The sequence below is a fragment of the Larimichthys crocea genome, unplaced genomic scaffold (assembly GCF_000972845.2).
Source record: "Larimichthys crocea isolate SSNF unplaced genomic scaffold, L_crocea_2.0 scaffold469, whole genome shotgun sequence".
In the NCBI taxonomy this organism is placed as follows: Eukaryota; Metazoa; Chordata; class Actinopteri; family Sciaenidae; genus Larimichthys; species Larimichthys crocea.
In genome coordinates, this window is record NW_020856120.1 from 70405 (window position 1) to 87778 (window position 17374).

The 17374-nt window shown below is 39.4% G+C and overlaps 1 protein-coding gene across 3 annotated transcripts in view; it reads left to right on the forward strand.

Moving 5' to 3' along the window:
- Positions 1 to 17374, forward strand: part of piezo1 (piezo type mechanosensitive ion channel component 1 (Er blood group)) — an 85042-nt gene that overhangs the window by 24273 nt on the left and 43395 nt on the right. For all 3 annotated transcript variants that reach the window (XM_027276619.1, XM_027276620.1, XM_027276621.1), the window contains exons 3-6: positions 9463 to 9628; positions 10141 to 10282; positions 13150 to 13390; positions 14662 to 14875. In XM_027276619.1, coding sequence (XP_027132420.1) covers positions 9463 to 9628; positions 10141 to 10282; positions 13150 to 13390; positions 14662 to 14875 — 763 coding nt within the window. The remainder of the gene's footprint in view (positions 1 to 9462; positions 9629 to 10140; positions 10283 to 13149; positions 13391 to 14661; positions 14876 to 17374) is intronic.

A 17374-nucleotide genomic window follows, 5' to 3' on the forward strand; every position in this document is an offset into this window, starting at 1 on the left:
TCTCCGTAATGCCAGAGCAGCCTATTACTCTTCTTTAATTGAGGAGAATAAGAACAACCCCAGGTTTCTCTTCAGCACTGTAGCCAGGCTAACAGAGAATCACAGCTCTACTGAATCTATTCTATCTTTAGGTCTAAGTAGCAATGACTTCATAGCTTCTTTATGAAAGATTATAACTATTGAAGATAAAATCCATCACCTCTTGCCCTCAACACGGCATTGATTGCATCTGATACAGCAAGTTTTGAAACAGCTGTAAAACCTGATATGTATTTAGACTGTTTTCCCCCATCGACCTTCATCAATAACTTTAATCATTTCGCAGCTAAGCCGTCATCCTGTCTCTAGACGCCATCCCAACCAGGTTGCTCAAGGATGTTTTACCTGTAGTTAGTAATTCGTTATGGATATGATTAATCTGTCTTTATTATCAGGATATGTACCACAGTCCTTTAAGGTAGCTGTAATTAACCTCTCTTAAAAAGCCCACTCTAGACCCAGAGGTCTTAGCCAACTACAGACCGATATCAAACCTTCCCTTTCTGTCTAAGATACTTGAGAAAGCTGGTAGCTAATCAGCTGTGTGACTTTCTCCATAACAATAGTCTATTTGAGGATTTCCAGTCAGGATTTAGAGTGCATCATAGCACAGAGACCGCATTAGTCAAAGTTACAATGACTACCTCAATGGCATCAGACAAAGGACTCATCTCTGCTTGTCCTTGAGCATTAGTGCTGCATTTGACACCATTGACCATCAAATTCTTTTACAGAGACTGGAACATCGAATTGGCATCAAAGGAACCGCCCAAGCTGGTTTAATAATCGTACTTTTTAGATCGATCTCATTTGTTCACGTCAATGATGAATCCTCCTATGCAGACCAAAGTTTGTCATGGAGTCCCACAAGGTCTGTACTTGGAACCACTTCATTCAGTTTATATATGCTTCCTTTAGGGAACATTATTAGGAATCACTCTATCAATTTTCATTGTTATGCTGACGACACCCAATTATATTTATCGATCAAGCCTGATGCAACCAATCAGTTAACTAAACTCCAAGCATGCCTTAAGGATATAAAAGTTGGATGACCTACAATTTTTGATGTTAAATTCAGACAAACTGAAGTATTGTAATTGGACCCAAACACCTCAGAAACTGTCTTTCTAGAGACTAGTTACTTTAGATGGGATCACCCTGGCCTCCAGCTCCACTGTAAAGAATCTTGGAGTTGTTTTTGATCAGATTTGTCCTTAACGTCCCATAAAACCACATTTCGAGGACTGCATTTTCCACTTACGTAACATCGCTAAAATCAGACGCATTGTCTCTCAGGCGGATGCAGAAAAACTAGTCCACGCATTGTTACTTCAAGGCTGGACTATTGTAACTCTTTGTTACAGGCTGCTCTAATAAGTCTCTTACGACTTTGCAGTTAATTCAGAATGCTGCTGCACGTGTTCTGACAGGAACCAAAGATCAGAGATCACATCTCTCCCATTTTGGCTTCCTTGCATTGGCTACCTATTAAATCTAGAATAGAATTTAAAATTCTCTCCTTACTTACAAAGCTCTTCATGGTCAAGCACCATCGTATCTAAAAGAGCTCATAATACCTTACTACCCCTAGAACACTGCGCTCTCAGACGCTGGGTTCCTTGTGGTTCCTATAGTTTCCAAAGTAGATGAGTTGGGAGCCAGAGCTTTCAGCTATCAGGCTCCTCTTCGTGGAACAAACACCATTCTGGGTTCGGAGGCAGACACGGTCAACACCTTTAAGAATAGACTTAAACTTTCCTTTTGATAAAGCCTATATTAGGGCTGGCTGGTCATCCCTTAGTTATGCTGCCATAGGATTACACTGCCGGGGGACCCCACCGAGGGTATGCCTAGCCAGGCACGGTATTGGTTGAAGATGCACACATCTCCTTACCGAAAACTCTCTCTCTCTCTCTCTCTCTCTCTCTCTCTCTCTCTCTCCTCTCTCTCTCTACTCTCTCTCTCTCTCTCTCGTCTTATCTCTCTCTCTATCTCTATCTCGATCTCTATTCTTCTCTCGCCTCTCTCTATATATATATCCTCTATATCTCTATATCTCCACTCTCTCTCTATATAAACTAATCCTCCATATCTCTCCATATCTCTCCTCTGTGGACATGTCTCATTAATGCATTGTACTAACCAAACTTCCCCGGAGTTTCTGTGTCTGTCGTCCAGCAGGTTTCGTGGATCGGGGCTGCTGCTTGTATCCTGCATGACGCCCACTACATATATTATTACTGTCATTATTCACCATATCTATACTGTAATCATTTTTATCATTCATTATAATTCATTGTTCTTTATCAGTCATTGTACAATATGTTTGTGTTGATTGTCCTGTACACGTGACATCCATTGCACGTCTGTCCGTCCTGGGAGAGGGATCCCTCCTCTGTGGCTCTTCCTGAGGTTTCTTCCACATTTTTTCCCTGTTAAAAGGTTTTTTGTGGGCAAGTTTTTCCTCACTGGAACCGAGGGTCTAAGGACAGAGGGTGTCACTCCCTGTACAGATTGTAAAGCCCTCTGAGGCAAATGTACTTTGTGACTTTGGGCTATACAAATAAAATTGATTTGATTTGACATAAAAATAAATCATGAATGTAATGAGGAATCACCTGTGTTTCACCCCACACAATGAGCTTAATAACAAATTGTTTACCAATTTAACTTTTATGAAATATTAAAATCATTCATAAAATTTCTCCTGTAGAGTCTTTAAAACCAAAACAACTTCATGTGGAGTATTTCCACCACTTCAGCCATTTTTAATTGCTCATCTACAATGAAATGTAACTGATTGTCTCAGTTAGTATTAATACATCTCCAGGCTAGGAGGACTGAAAATAGCTCATTTCCTGCTGCCTGTGTAACAGCTATCAGGGGCTGCGACGTCTACTGCACGACATACAGCCATGACAAAATACATTAAACATTATACTCCCACGAGGCAGCCAACAAAGGCTGCTTTGTTCTTTGTAGTGCAGTGGAAACACAGAGATCAAGATATGGCATGTTTAAGTACTGACATGTATCCAAGTCATGCAAGCTGTTTAATGCTCCACCACACAGTACTTATGATAAAGTTTGTCTTATTGTGTTTACTCAAATTGGACTACTGGAATATGTTTTCAGTCTCTGTTTTTTGGCCACAAACCTACAATAGGCATGTATATACAGTGTGTGCATGTGTATGCAGTGTGTATCATCATCACAGAGTCTGTGCATGAGTTAGCTCAGACAGAATAAACTACAGTAATCCAAACTTCACACAGACTCTTGCTATTTTCCCTCAGACACTTCGGCCTCATGGACATTAATGGAGTCAGAATCATTCTTCACTTCTGTTTATACATTATATTTTAATACACACAGACATTTTGCACCAAGTTTGAACCCCCAAGAGAGGAAGCTGTGTGTGTTTACATTGCTTCTTCTGTTTTACTTTTCTTTGTTAACTCTAATATATGTTAAATGGTTAATGGACTTGTATTTATTAATACTATTATTTAATACTTTTCTAAACTACTGACCACAGAAAGCGCTTTAAGAACAATGTCACATTTACTCCTTCACACACACACATACACTGAGAACTGCTCATCAGGAGCTCCATCATCCGATCCAAACTCCCCACACTGATACTAAGCTCACTCATACACTTGCTCAAGGATACTGTGACTGGGCTGGGGGATCCAGGAATCAAGCCAGCAACCTCCAATTACTAGATGACCCGCTCTACCACCTGAGCCACAGATTGTATCATCTTAACTTGTGTTAATTGACAGTTTAACCTCAAAATAGCTAAATTAATTTGACCTTAAGAGAGGCCATTGTTATATATAACATCTATTCATCTATCTGTATCTGTGATCCTCAACACTCTCTCCTTGGTGAAGATTATAAATGTGTGGCTTTGAGTTGTTTCCACTGATATTTTCCACAGAGTTGAGATGAAAATTGCTCCCTCTCAAACTGACACTGTGATCTGTAGTCTCAGTGTTTAGTAGGGCAAAAGTCATAGATCTTTTTTTTGTTTTCCAGTCCTGCTTTGTGTCTCTGATTGGCTTTTATTTTGGTGAGAGAATAGTTAAAGAGAGAGAGGGGGTGGGGGTACCCCAAAGGGAAAACCCACTGGCCTGCCAAGACTCTGACATGTGCACATGCATGTTCACACGCGCACACACACACACACACACACACACACACACACACTGCTGTGCAAACTGAGCATGGAAAAAAAACAAGTGACTAATAAGAAGCAGCTCTGTTGTGATGGAGACAGTTTAAGTCAGAGCTGTATTACTCAACAACTGGCATGTGTTCAAATATTCAGTTATACTCCTCCTTATTCTTATACATCATGTACAAGACTTTATTTGGAAGGAGAATGAGTTTTTTTTACTCTGTGATTGGTGATGTATATCATATCTCTGCAGCAACGGGTCAAAGTCTGGATTGTTGGACTATTTTTCACCAACAGTTTGAAAAGGCATCAGAATAGACTAATAGACACATTCATATAAGTTATAAGTAAAAAAAAAAAAAAGGAAAAAAAAGAGATTGATATGATATTTGCAGCTGATTCGCACATGACTGCTTCTGAAGACTCTCTGATTCAGAGTTTTAATAAGATCTAATCTGTGAAATGAGTACTATGACAAAGTCAGTGTATCTTCAAAACCATCAAGAAAGGACTTGCTGTGCGAGACTGCTGTTCACTGACTGCAGTTTAGCATTTAGAATGAAACAGTGCTTTTACATGTGTAAAGACTGAAAGCACTTTACTCAACTTAACACTATATGCACTCCCTGTGTGGTTTTTTGGTAGTCAATCCAAACAGCTGAACAAATCTAAGAGGCTTGGCATGTAGACAAAAGTATCCAAAAAAACAGGCAAAGGGTCACAGCGAAAACAGGGTCGAATTTAGTCGGATTTACAATACCCAACCCATGTAGCTGGAAACTAATGTTGGGAGGTCAGAAACGGCCAGTTGAAATGTCCAATTCCCAACCTCCAAATTACTATGACACTTCTACAGAAGCCCTAAGCCCTAAGTCATATTCATACAAGCCATTCATACATTTTATTTCCTCTATTTTTTGTGTCACATTTACATTTAGCTGTGTCATTTAGCTGATGCTTTTATCGAAAGCAACTTACAGAGAAGGGAACAATCAAGGTACAGTGTGATAAGAAAGCGTTAGTGCTGCTGTTAGTGCTGTGACAATTCTTAAAGGGATAGATTTATCATGTCCAGTCGTAGGTAGTGTTGGAGGAGGTTCTCTCTGAAGAGCTAAAGGTCTTCCTGATGTTGTAAAGTGTTGTTGTAAAGCTAAGTGGCATGACCAGGCAACTGAGGCGACATGATTGGAGAAGGTTAGTTGGTCATCAATCATAACCCCTAAGTTTCTCCAGACATAGGGAGTCAGTTTTGATGTTGATGTCGTGGTGTATAGTAGGTTTGGCTGGGAGGACCAGCAGTTCAGTTTTTGAGAGGTTCAGCCGGAAGTGATGTGCCTTCATCCATGTGGCGATGTCTCAGAGGCAATCAGAGACCCATGCAGAGATCGAGGGGTCTTTAGGAGGAAATGACAGATACAGCTGAGTGTCATCTGCATAGCAGTGATAGGAAAAGCCACGTGAGCAAATCATTATGTTAAAATAACAAATGTTATCCTGAGATAACAGAATAATTTTCTTGAGAAAACAAAACTTTGTTTTTCTTTGATAACGACATAATTAATATGAGATCTCCAGAAAACAAAATTATAGTCTAGTATATTAAATCATTGCAGGAAACATCATTCAGTTCAGCAATGTCAGAGGAGCATGAGAATGTTACAATTACAATGATTTAATATACAAGACCGCCCTTTTTTTTTCTCGAGATCTCAAATTAATTATGGCATTATGTTGGGAAAATGATCTCGTTATCTAAAGAATAGAAAATGATTCTGTTATCTCTGGATAACATTTGTTATAAAGGGGCGGCAGCGGTTCAAGTCTCACATGGACCAAACATGGAAGGTGGACTGGTAGCTGGAGGTGGTGCCAGTTCACCTCCTGGCGTGAACTGGCACCCTTCGGTACCTACAGCAAGGCTAACTCAATTTTCTTGAGTTATTTATAAAACAAACAAATGAAAACAACAAGAAAACAGAGCAAGTAAAATGTAAAAGTATGACTTGTTATATTTCTTTGTGTACACATAATTGAACTCTCAGCAGTGTAGCCTTGCATACATAAACAGGAGAGGCACATGGGGTAACAGACGACATTATACTTTTTGTTTCAAGGCACTTTTATATTTGGAAGCTCACTAACTTAATACACTTAATACTGTAGGCTGCACATACATCTGACCCCCTCCCCTGTTGACTGAAATGTACAAGAAAAGTGTGTGTGACGTGACGTTTCTTCATGAAGTCGGGGTAGATGGAAAGTAGGAACCCTAACTTTTAGTGGCGTTCCATTCTACTTTTAGAAGGTCAGAAATTTCCGAATTTTGAGTCTTCTGGAATGCAGTATAGGGTGGCCAGTATATACTGGGGAAGCTTACTGGGAAATGACGAGCAGGTGTGGAGGCAAGTGAAGAACAGATGGAGACCTGCAGATGCTCACTGTGATAAGTTTGTCTGAAACAAAAAGACTGTGTATACTTAAGTATACTTAGTATAAATAAGAGATAAAATCTGTTTGTGTAGCGTGTGTTAACCCGTCTAAATGAGATTCAAGGCCAGATGGAACACAGCACTGTGTTTCATGGCTCAGTCATTATTTAATATTGGATCACAGTGCAGAAGTGTCAGTAGGAGGGAGAGCAGCCCCGCTGCTTTGCTAAAATGCTACCCATTAACATTTTATAACATGATAGGATAACAAGACTCTATCGCTGTTTGTTTTGGAACAATTTTATTTGTCACATGTAATAAAGGATGGCATTCATGAGAATGTTTACTGAGGATGTTAGAGGGTCAGTGTCAGTGTAGTTGTTTATTTAGTTGGGATACTGACTGCAGAGCTGCACATGATCAGGAATAAAGCCACATGAGAATGAAAAAAAACCTTTTGGCTGAGGGAATCTGTATGAATGCTCGTTTTCTTCTTCTTTCATGACATTATTTGTTGTCAGTGCTGCAACCATGGTGAAGAGGAACAGTCCTGTCATGTTTTAACAGACTCAACATGCATCTGTTCATACATTTGAATTCCAAAAAATGTATATATATTTTTTGGCTTACCTTGATATCCCAACAACTAAAAAAAATGAAACGTTGACTTTAATTGAATTTATTTTGTCCACAGGTTCCACATAATTGTATTAAGTTATTTAAACTCAAAAATGTTTGATTTTAAATAACAATACAATTACATGGAACCTGTTGACAAAAAAACCCCAAAATTAAAGTCAATATTTCTTTTTTTTTTTTAGTGTAAGGGAAAGAGTACAGCTAAGTCATATTTTTTCAAGATCATTTATTTGAACATTTTTCAACATTTATCATCTTTCTGAACAGAATTTGATTGAAATCAACCTTTTACTACAAGTAAAAAAATGTTTTTATATATTTTTGTTGAGTGGATATTGACCATAAAAATCACTAGCAGCAGGAATAATCAGTGTCACTATTGTCTGTAGTGGTTACTTGTCTGGTGTTGAAGCTTGAGCAGTCCACAAACCTGCAAAGAACAAGTGACTGTAGGTAATGGATGGAGTATGGTTTACTGATGTCCCACAAGCATTGGGATGGAGGGACACTAGACAGAAGGAAAAACACTGATACACATACAGTACACTTGATTTTATATATGATATCTGATGTGAAAGAGATCAATTAAACACATTTTATTCAAGAAATTAAGAGTTCTCAGCTATCTTTACTAAAAACTAACTATGTTTTGGTATGTTTGGTGTTTGATTTGAGACGTGTCTCAGCTTATGTCGTATGTCGGCTCCATGAGGCTGTAAATTAGGACGTTTTGGTTTTAAAAAGTATTATAACTTATTATAACAACATATAATATATATTATAACAACAAGTGGTGCCACAGGTGCTACCTCCGTACTTTTCTACAGCCTGTGGTGACACCTTTGCTTCCCTCTACTTATATGACCCATTTTCATAGAGTAACAGAAACAGTCATTCTTAAAGAACTTATATGTTACCTTAGAAAAACAGTAAATCCATGCAACTAACGATTAAAGCTTCTGCAGAGATTAGTCACATCAATAGTAGTAGTTACATTAATTTATTTCAGTGGAATCTACCAAAACACGCACACACACACATGCAAACAGACAGACAGACACACACACACACACACATACACACTGGTAGCTGTGTATGAAGGTGATTTCCATCCAGAGAGGGCTGGGCTGGAAATACAAACAGTGGAAGGGGAAGCTGCACCACTGTGACCCCCCGCACACTCTGTCCTCCGGCAGCCTCAGCTTTGAGTCAACTGTAAAAATGCCTGACACAGTGTGTTTAGTCTGTGTGTGATTTATCTCCTTCACCTTAGTCACTGCTGTTTCAATCATCATTTTCCAAGCAAAAATGCCAAACATGATCCAGTTTCAGTTTTTAAGTTGTGAATATTTGCTGTGTGAGGTTAAATATATTTGGGTTTTCGACTGTGTTTACACAATGTGTGAGTTCTGAAAGGCTTTCCTCAAAGTTTATGGCACATTTGAATTGTTAAGCCCACTGTGTTTATGTCCATACCACAGCTGCCGACACAGGCTGACATGCAGCAAATGTTTCAGACTTGACGGGTACAGCTTTATTTATGAGGCTGCTGAAATCCTCTTCACTGTGTGCCTGCTGACAGCCTGTCACAGGTTTCTTCACAACTTTATCTTGATCACACTACTCATACACACCTCGCCCTATTAAACCTAACCCTACATCTCTACACCTCTGCGCTCCACCAATGTTTGGAAGTTAGAGACATGAAGAGAGGGGTTAACTTCTGACATGACATTTAGCATTCCCAGTTGGCTCCGTAATGTGTGAAGGACAGACAGGCAGCTGATGGCTGCAGTGATTCATCAACAATGAAGCCAAACGCAGGACTGACGTGTGCAGTCCATGTCACTGTTCAAATTGACTTCACTTCCTGTGGCGGCTTTACATGGTAAAGTCTGGCAGTCTGGATTTCAACCTTCAGGCCAGTGGATACCAACTCTCATGGCATCATGTCATTAATGTCAGGAGGATATGTCCATTATTAGTTTATAGTTTAAGTTGTATCTGATGCAGCTACACTAACAGTTCTTTTCTTAGTCCTCTGTGCTGTGTTAGGCTAAACACAGCCCATCTCCCTCATCTCACTTGGTGTATAGTGTTTTGTTTGTTTGTCTGTTTCCTGTAGGTTTGTTCATCCTCTATGCTTCTTGTTTCTTTGTCTTCCAGGTCACACAGGTCGGTTCATCAGAGCGGTGTTCGGTACCAGTCTACTATTTGTCCTTGCTCATATCTGCTTCCAGACAGTCCTCTATACATATCCTCCTCTCACCATCGCCATCGGGGATAACTGTTCACAATGGGACACCATAAGCAGACACATAGGACTGTCCAGGTATGGAGCTATTGTTTGATTAAGTGTAGCACTGGTTATCTGCCCCACTGTTGGGTTGGATGAGTGGAGGCTGATTAAGGCAAATGTTATTAATAAAAATATATGAGCTGGTCTATTCAGTTGATAGTCTGCTATTGGGAAAAGGGAATGTCCATACATTTCAAGTAATATAAAACATGAAGTAGATGAATCTTATTTGCCACCATTGGGGAATGACACAAATGTATTTATAGAATTAATATAACATATTCACTATGTAACATACAGAACATTAACTAAATATTAAAACATATAAATAAAATAAGTCTCAAGTATGAAGAGAAGCACTTGGATTGGCAGTGCCATTGTGTGCAGAGTAGATTATTGTAACAAATATCAGAATATCAGATTTTCAGTTGCCTCTATATGCAAGAAGTGTTTGACCTTCCTTGACCTTTTCAAATATATATATATATATATATATATGTATGTATATAAATGTGTGTGTGTGTGTGTGTGTGTGTGTCTCATAGGCTTCCCCTAGAGGATCCTTGGAGTGTGTTACGCCTTCTGTGTCCCGACCTGGGTGTATGTGTGGTTGCCTTGGTAACAGTCATCCTCTGCAGCAGATTGGTCAGGAACCGAGAAATGGTGGCTGCTGCCAACATCACATCGGTGAGTCACTGTGTGTGTGCATGTCTGTGTGTGTCTGTGTGTTTGTGTGTATGTGTGTGTGTGTGTGTGTGTGTGTGTGAGAGAGAGAGAGAGAGAGAGAGAGAGAGAGAGAGAGAGAGAGAGAGAGTCATAGCTGAAGGCAGACATGTGACTAAAGTCATTTGGTCCAAGTCTCAATCAATCAAGACATTTTTTCTTGGGCAAGTCAAATCAAGCAGCCTTACCTGCAGCATCTGGTCTTCATGAAGACACTGTGCCGGTGTCTGTCTGATCATGATATGAATCTGACCTGTTCAAATAGTATGACAGTGAATTTTAATTCATTTTCAATTTAAAATTTAATTTCTTCTCAGTCAAAGAAATATAAACTCTCTATTCTCTCTAGTGTGAAATACTGACAGCCAGCCACGCAATCAGATTATTAGCAGATTATTTCTTCATTTCTTCACAATACAAACATATTGATGGCATCATGGCGGTCTAAAGTGACTTTACTGTGCTTGGACTGCATCATAAGACACAGGCCAGCTTGTTTTTTAAGGAAAATCACCTTAATCTCCTTATGATATCTCTATTCTATGGTTTATAGAGCATAATGATGACATTGTAGATATTTCATTCATTTTATGGGTATTTTAATGACCAATTCAACAAAAACAACTGAAACCTCTTAAGTATGCCAAGTGTTCTAATAATTTTGGCCTGTATGTAATATAATAACTCAGAGCCCCCCTTCACCCCCCAGCTAACTAGTCATCCCTCTCTGACCTTTGTCCTCTGGGTCTTTTTCATACACAGTGGGAAAGTCATTTAGTAGGAGGAGTGTGAGTTTGTATGATATTCCTGGCTCAGTAATAAGAAACATTTGAGCTTTGCCACCTGTTACTGTATATCATGACTGAGTGGCTGGTCATGGCTGGTACTTCTCTATACTGTGTGTTCGCTGGGATATTAGATTACTCTGCGGGTACATGGGTGAATGTGTATTTACACTTGTTGGCAACTGCACAAATCAGAAGGAGGGGTTTCTGTGGTTGTTCTTAATCAGACCTATGTTGTGATTTTGTGAAGGAACCTGAGCCTGTGTTGCATCTTTAACACTGAAGTAAAGAAAAGTGGTACAACCGGGGCTCCTACCCTCCTCCATAAACTCAACATAACCTGCAGTATGAGCAGAGTGTGTAGGAGCAGGGAGCCTACCACACTTTACATACACTTTAGCTCAGACACACTCAACTTTCTGTAACCAATAAACAAGAATCCTGCAAAGGTGAAACTCTGATTTATATCACCTCTCAGCTATTGTTGAGTATGTATTAGTTTATATTCAAGTCAAAGTGTTACACACAGACAGGAACATAACGCAGGTATCCTGAAAAGATTGTTTGACATCAGTGTCCATAACAAAAGTTTGTCACTGCGTAACATCTGGCCTCTGTGTCTGGAGACAGCAGCTTTGTCAGTGATGTTGCTGGACGAGTTGCTGTCATAGGAAGCAGACATGAAACAGTCATGGATTTATCTGGCAATCAAATGTTTACAGAAACATCACACAATGAAGTGCATAAGAAACTTCAATCTATCAATCTATCCATTCATTCTAATGGAAAAACATATCCAAACATCATTTTGTCATAGTGAATAAGACAGTGTAGGGGTGTGTGTGTGATTTTGGGTTTTGAATAATAGAATAGAATAGAATAGAATAGAATAGAATAGATACTTTATTGATCCTTCAAGGGGAAATTCTTTTTTCACTTAAGTTTTTTACATGCATTTTCTACCCGAAATACAACCACACACTCACACACACACACATACACACAAAGGGCTCATAGACATGCAAATGTGGATAGAGATGGTGGAGATGGTGCAGCCACACAGAGCGGCACCTTGGCGTTTAGTGTTCCCTGTTTTATTTTGTAATTCTCCACTCTCCGTGTGTCTGTAACCTTACTTCCTGTCATTTTACTTGATGGTTATGGATTTTGGTCTGTTCTTCTGATTTTGACCTTTTCCTGTCTCATCAAGTTTTTTGTTCATTATCATTTGCAATGAAATCATTGTTCTGCACCACTTCTGTCTCTGTAGTCTGAGTCCTGTTCCATGTGTTCCTTGTTACCCTACTTGATACCTGACATTACAGAATGTGGAAGTAAAAAGACTGAAAGGAGAAGCTCAGATATTTTGCCTTTTTTTTTACCACTTTCCGTTTCCATAATGTTTCCATAATGTTTCCACAATGTTCTTACACATGCTTCAGAAATTCTCTTTTTTTATAACTCCCAAGCAAAAATCTTGCTCTCAACATGCTTACAGGCTTGGTTATTCCATTAGTGGAGTGCTGTAGTCCAAATAACTGAGCACTGACTTAAAGAGCTTTATTGAAGGAACTTAGCAGGGGCTGTATGCTGAAATGAGAGATCAGCTTTTAAATGAATTGATCATGGAATCAAATGTATGTGAAATGTTTGTGGCTTCTAAACATCCATCTCTCTTGGATGACAAGTTATGTTTCCAGCAGCACTCAAAGACTTTCAGAATGGCTGCTTGTCAGGCTGTACAGATCTTTGCTGTGAGGGTAAATGAGAGCTGCCTCTTCTTCTCTATTCTGTTTATATTGACCTCAAATCAAGGATCTTTGCTTATGTATGCTGATACTTAATCAGTTGATCAATCAAGTTTTTCTTTCCATCATAAGTTTGCTGTTTTGATCTGAGAGACTTCATACTGTTGGAAGATAGTTGGAGAGTTCACTATTAGTCTGAATTATTATTTTACTACCATTTTACTATTATTTTAGACTCTTATGTGTGTTTAACATGTGACAAAGCTGAAATTTTCATTTTGTCCCTTTCCCACCTTAGCTAGAAGATCCAACAGACAAAACCACAGATGATGAGAAGGAGGATGGGGAGGAGGAGGAGGAGGAGGAAGAGCCATCAGGAGATGAAGATGAAGAAGAGAGGTCATTACCCGGTGACCCTGAAGAGGAGGTTTCAACAGCAACCAGAGCCAAGCAGCTGGCTGAGCGTTTGAAGGCCACAGCCCGGAAAGTTCTGCGGGACCTGGGGAGAATCTTGGCCATCAGCCTGCTGGCGTTGGCTGGTAGGATATATGTAACAGCATTACCTACTCAGGTTTCCAAATGATTTTACAACACACAAAGAATAAGAAGAAGAAGAAGAAGAAGAAGAAGAAGAAGAAGAAGAAGAAGAAGAAGCTGAAGAAGAAGTGTGAGAACAATCCAGGCGGTGGTATCTGGTTCAAACTTGATGATCAAATTCGGATTTCAGCTCAGGCTGTTTACACTCGTCACAGAGTCTACTGACAGCCATTAATAAACACAGAAAGTCTGTCATGTGTGGCCAGTCTGTCAGGAAAGCCATTAACATTGTTGTGTGTGCTCTCATACTGGAGGAGATGTTTGTTTGATTTTCATTACCGTAGCAGCCAGCTGCTGCTGTAGCTCTCGCAGTGGCTTCATATCTTGCTGACGATGTGTCAACTATGATTATCTGATCTGATTCATACCATCGTTTCCACTGGACCTGCAAAAAAGAAACAAAGCCGGCCAGATGTAGAGACCTGAACGCAGCCTTGAACAATACAGCATATGTTACAAGAATTAAGATAACAGAACATTGTTTAAAAAGCCAAACATAAAGTTCAAATGAGTAAATCACATGCATGAATTATATAGTTAAGAACACAAATCAGTTTTCTAAAACTATCTATCTAACTCTGCGTGCCCTCATATAAATCTAAAATAATGATCAGGTGAAAAGTGTTCAAAACAATGAGTCAGGGTAAGATCCTTTGAAGGTACACCAAAAATCCAAGGGGGCAAAGTTTAATAGTCTGATTAGCTAGGATAATCTCCCACTTTGTGTTTTTAACAGAAATCTGTTCCATGACCTGCAACCAGCACAGTCATATCAGATCAGAGCACAGTCATGGTCTCAGAAAGTGATTAAAGCTCAGCGAGCTTCATATAAATGATGCACAAAGGCAGCCAGGAAAGTGAAAGGGGAACTTCCCGAAGCTTTTCCATATGAAAAGTCCTGAAGAAGCAGAGAGACACAGACAAAAAGAGTAGAGGTACCTAAAAGTCAGCAGGCAATAGATGAGACGTGATGCTGCAGTTGTAAAAGTGAAAATGTCTGTAGGCTACAGTAGCTTGTGGACTGATATTTGAGAAGGTGCACATGCAATCAACCTATGAGCATGACGAATTACTCAAAGCAGTCTTCTGACTTATAAAAATATTGAAAAATGTTGACATTGTGCATCGAGTACAGACAGTTGTCTTTGCATTTATGGGAAAGAAGTGTCATCCATTTTTTCTGAAAGCATTCTCTCCTCCTCTTTGCTCCCAGGCATCACCCTGCCATCTGCCTTCTCAGCCATCTACTTCCTGCTTTTCGTCGGTGTGTGCACGTGGTGGGCGTGCCACTTTCCCATCAGTCACCTGGGTTTCAATGCACTGTGTGTAATGGTGGGCTTCTTCACGTCTGGTCACATGGTGTGTCTGTACTTGTACCAGAGTCTGCTGGCACAGGCCGTGTTCCCCCCACACAGTCTATGGGCCAGGTAAGACTGCAGCCAACCTGAAACCAGAAACTGTTTCAATTCAAATGCTTTCATGAAACAATAAGTCACCACAAAGTAACAGATTCTTTCTAACAAACATACTCATCACCATGAATTTGAAAATAATACCATGAATTCACATAAAACAATAAAGGGCTGTATTTTCCTGTCTGCAAACTGTCCTGTGCTTTTGAGGAAACAGAGGGCCCCAGATCGCAACATTGACTCAATGTTGATACATCAACAAAACTGTCACTGAATCAATGTTGATCAACACTGAAATATAACATTTCAATTCTTCATCAGGTTTGCACCCTAAAATAATGTTATTTCAATGATGAAAAATAGATCAAGATAGACATAAAATCAATGTTAGTTCAACTTTAAATCAATCACTGTTTTATAATTAAACTTACATTGAAATAACATTAAACCAATCCCCAGATAGCAGACCAACATTGATTCAATGTTTCTCTTCTCAGCATTAAAAAGGAAAGAATTATTGACATTGATTCAGTGTCATCCAGCCTTGAAGATTCAACCTCAACAGAAACGATGACTCTGATGGAATTTCAATGTTGAATAAATGTTACCATGCTATCTGGGTTAGTGCTTGAGTGCTGTAGTTGTTTTGAGAAAGGGGCGTTGAAACACTCACACATTAGTGAAAAAAGATGCAGAGCGCAGTGAAGCCTGATCAGTATGAATGTAAAACAGGTGTATAGGTTTGCTCTGGTCTCTCTGCACATTTGTGTCCTTGACCTAGGAGGGGGTATGATACCCTATCCCCTAACCCGTGACACTATGCTGGATATTTTTAACAAAACATAAAACTTAATAGTGTAGTTTCATCTCTACTCTGTGTAGGCTTGGAGTTTGGGTACTGATTTAGTTGCATGTGCATGTGTAAGTGTTCTTGGGTAAGATACTGAACCCCAAATTGCTCCTGAAGGCTGTGCCATCGGTGTGTGAATGTGTATGAATGGTTAGCTCAACTGATGAGCAGTTGGCACCTTGCATGGCAGCTAATGCCATCAGTGTATGAATGTGTGTGAATGGGTGATCAGATGTAATGTAAAAGAGCTTTGAGTGGTCGGAAGACTAGAAAGGAGATATATAAGTACAGTCCATTTACCATTCATTTTTATGGACTGCATTGGCCCTTTAAGATTGATTTAGAAAAAGTCTTCAGGTTTCTGTAGACCTAAAAATTAAAAGATGGAAAAGTTCTTCCAGTCCGAAAATGCCTGTTTTGTGACTCAGAAGTTTCTGGTATGGCAGAAAACAGCACCCTCTACTGTGTCTGTTTAGTGTCTGAAAAGAAATTTACATATAAAACAAATGAAAATATTTTCAGTCTGCAGCACTATCACCTACATATATCTGGAATGACTCCTGCATCTTCTTTTGCTCTGTGACCTAGATATTGCTTTGTACTCCCAATGTGTTGCTTGTTGTCTTCATAGTTTAGCGGATAATTGATGATATTCCTGGGCTCATGTTCCTTCCTCTCAGAAAACCTTCAGTATCTATTCATAGTTTGCTTGCAATGTGTGGAATCTTCGTGGAAAGTTTTGAGACAAAGAGAAGAAAACAGAAAGCAAATGTGTGACTTGGAGTGGAATGTGAGGAGAGAGTGATTTCTGGGCTGGTATGTGTGGAATGACGAGCTAGCAGCTGATGCCTCACCTTATTAGCTAAACTGTAGGAAGATGAGCGAGCAGTGCAGCATTCCACCGTGACGTACGACCTCTCTCATGTCTTTCTCTCTCGTCTATCATCACCACGGTTCTTGCCAGGTCTCAGTATCATTTCACCAGCTGTTGATCAGTCAACCAAATCTGACCTTTACCTAAGGGGGATACCCAACTGTCAGCACACTATGCATGTGTGTGGGCATGTTTTTATTTCTGTCTTTAGAATAATGTGTTATTTGTGACTCACAGGAATAGGAACATCCTGACATAGTTATTTCTATGAATGATAATAAGTCTGCTGGATTTGATCCAACCGTTTTTTCATGTTTTTCTGGTTTTTGAGTATTAGGAAATTTGCAGACTGTACATATGAAGTGGTGGAAAGAGTACTATAATATTTCACTCCAGTTTAAGTTTAAATTACTTGTGCAAAATACCTGCAACCTGTTCAACGACTGGCTGCACAAACTGAACTCCTGGCTCTGGTCAACAAGACCAGGCATCTTATTGCCAACAAGGATATGATTCACAACCTGCAAACCTACATTATTTTGTATTTTGCTTTGTATTGGTCTGTTCTCGAAAGTGCATTGCTCAACTTAGATCAAATTTATATTATAGTCTTATACATATATTTTATTTGGACCATTGGCTCCATAACTGCACAACCAAGCCTGCCAATCCCAGCTTGGCTTCAGTTACAGTTACTAGTTGGTCCATGCTTTATGTTACTCTTGCCTAGCAGAAACCAATTTGCACCTTTGTTTTGTACTGTTACATAATTTATTGTTGGCTTAAATCC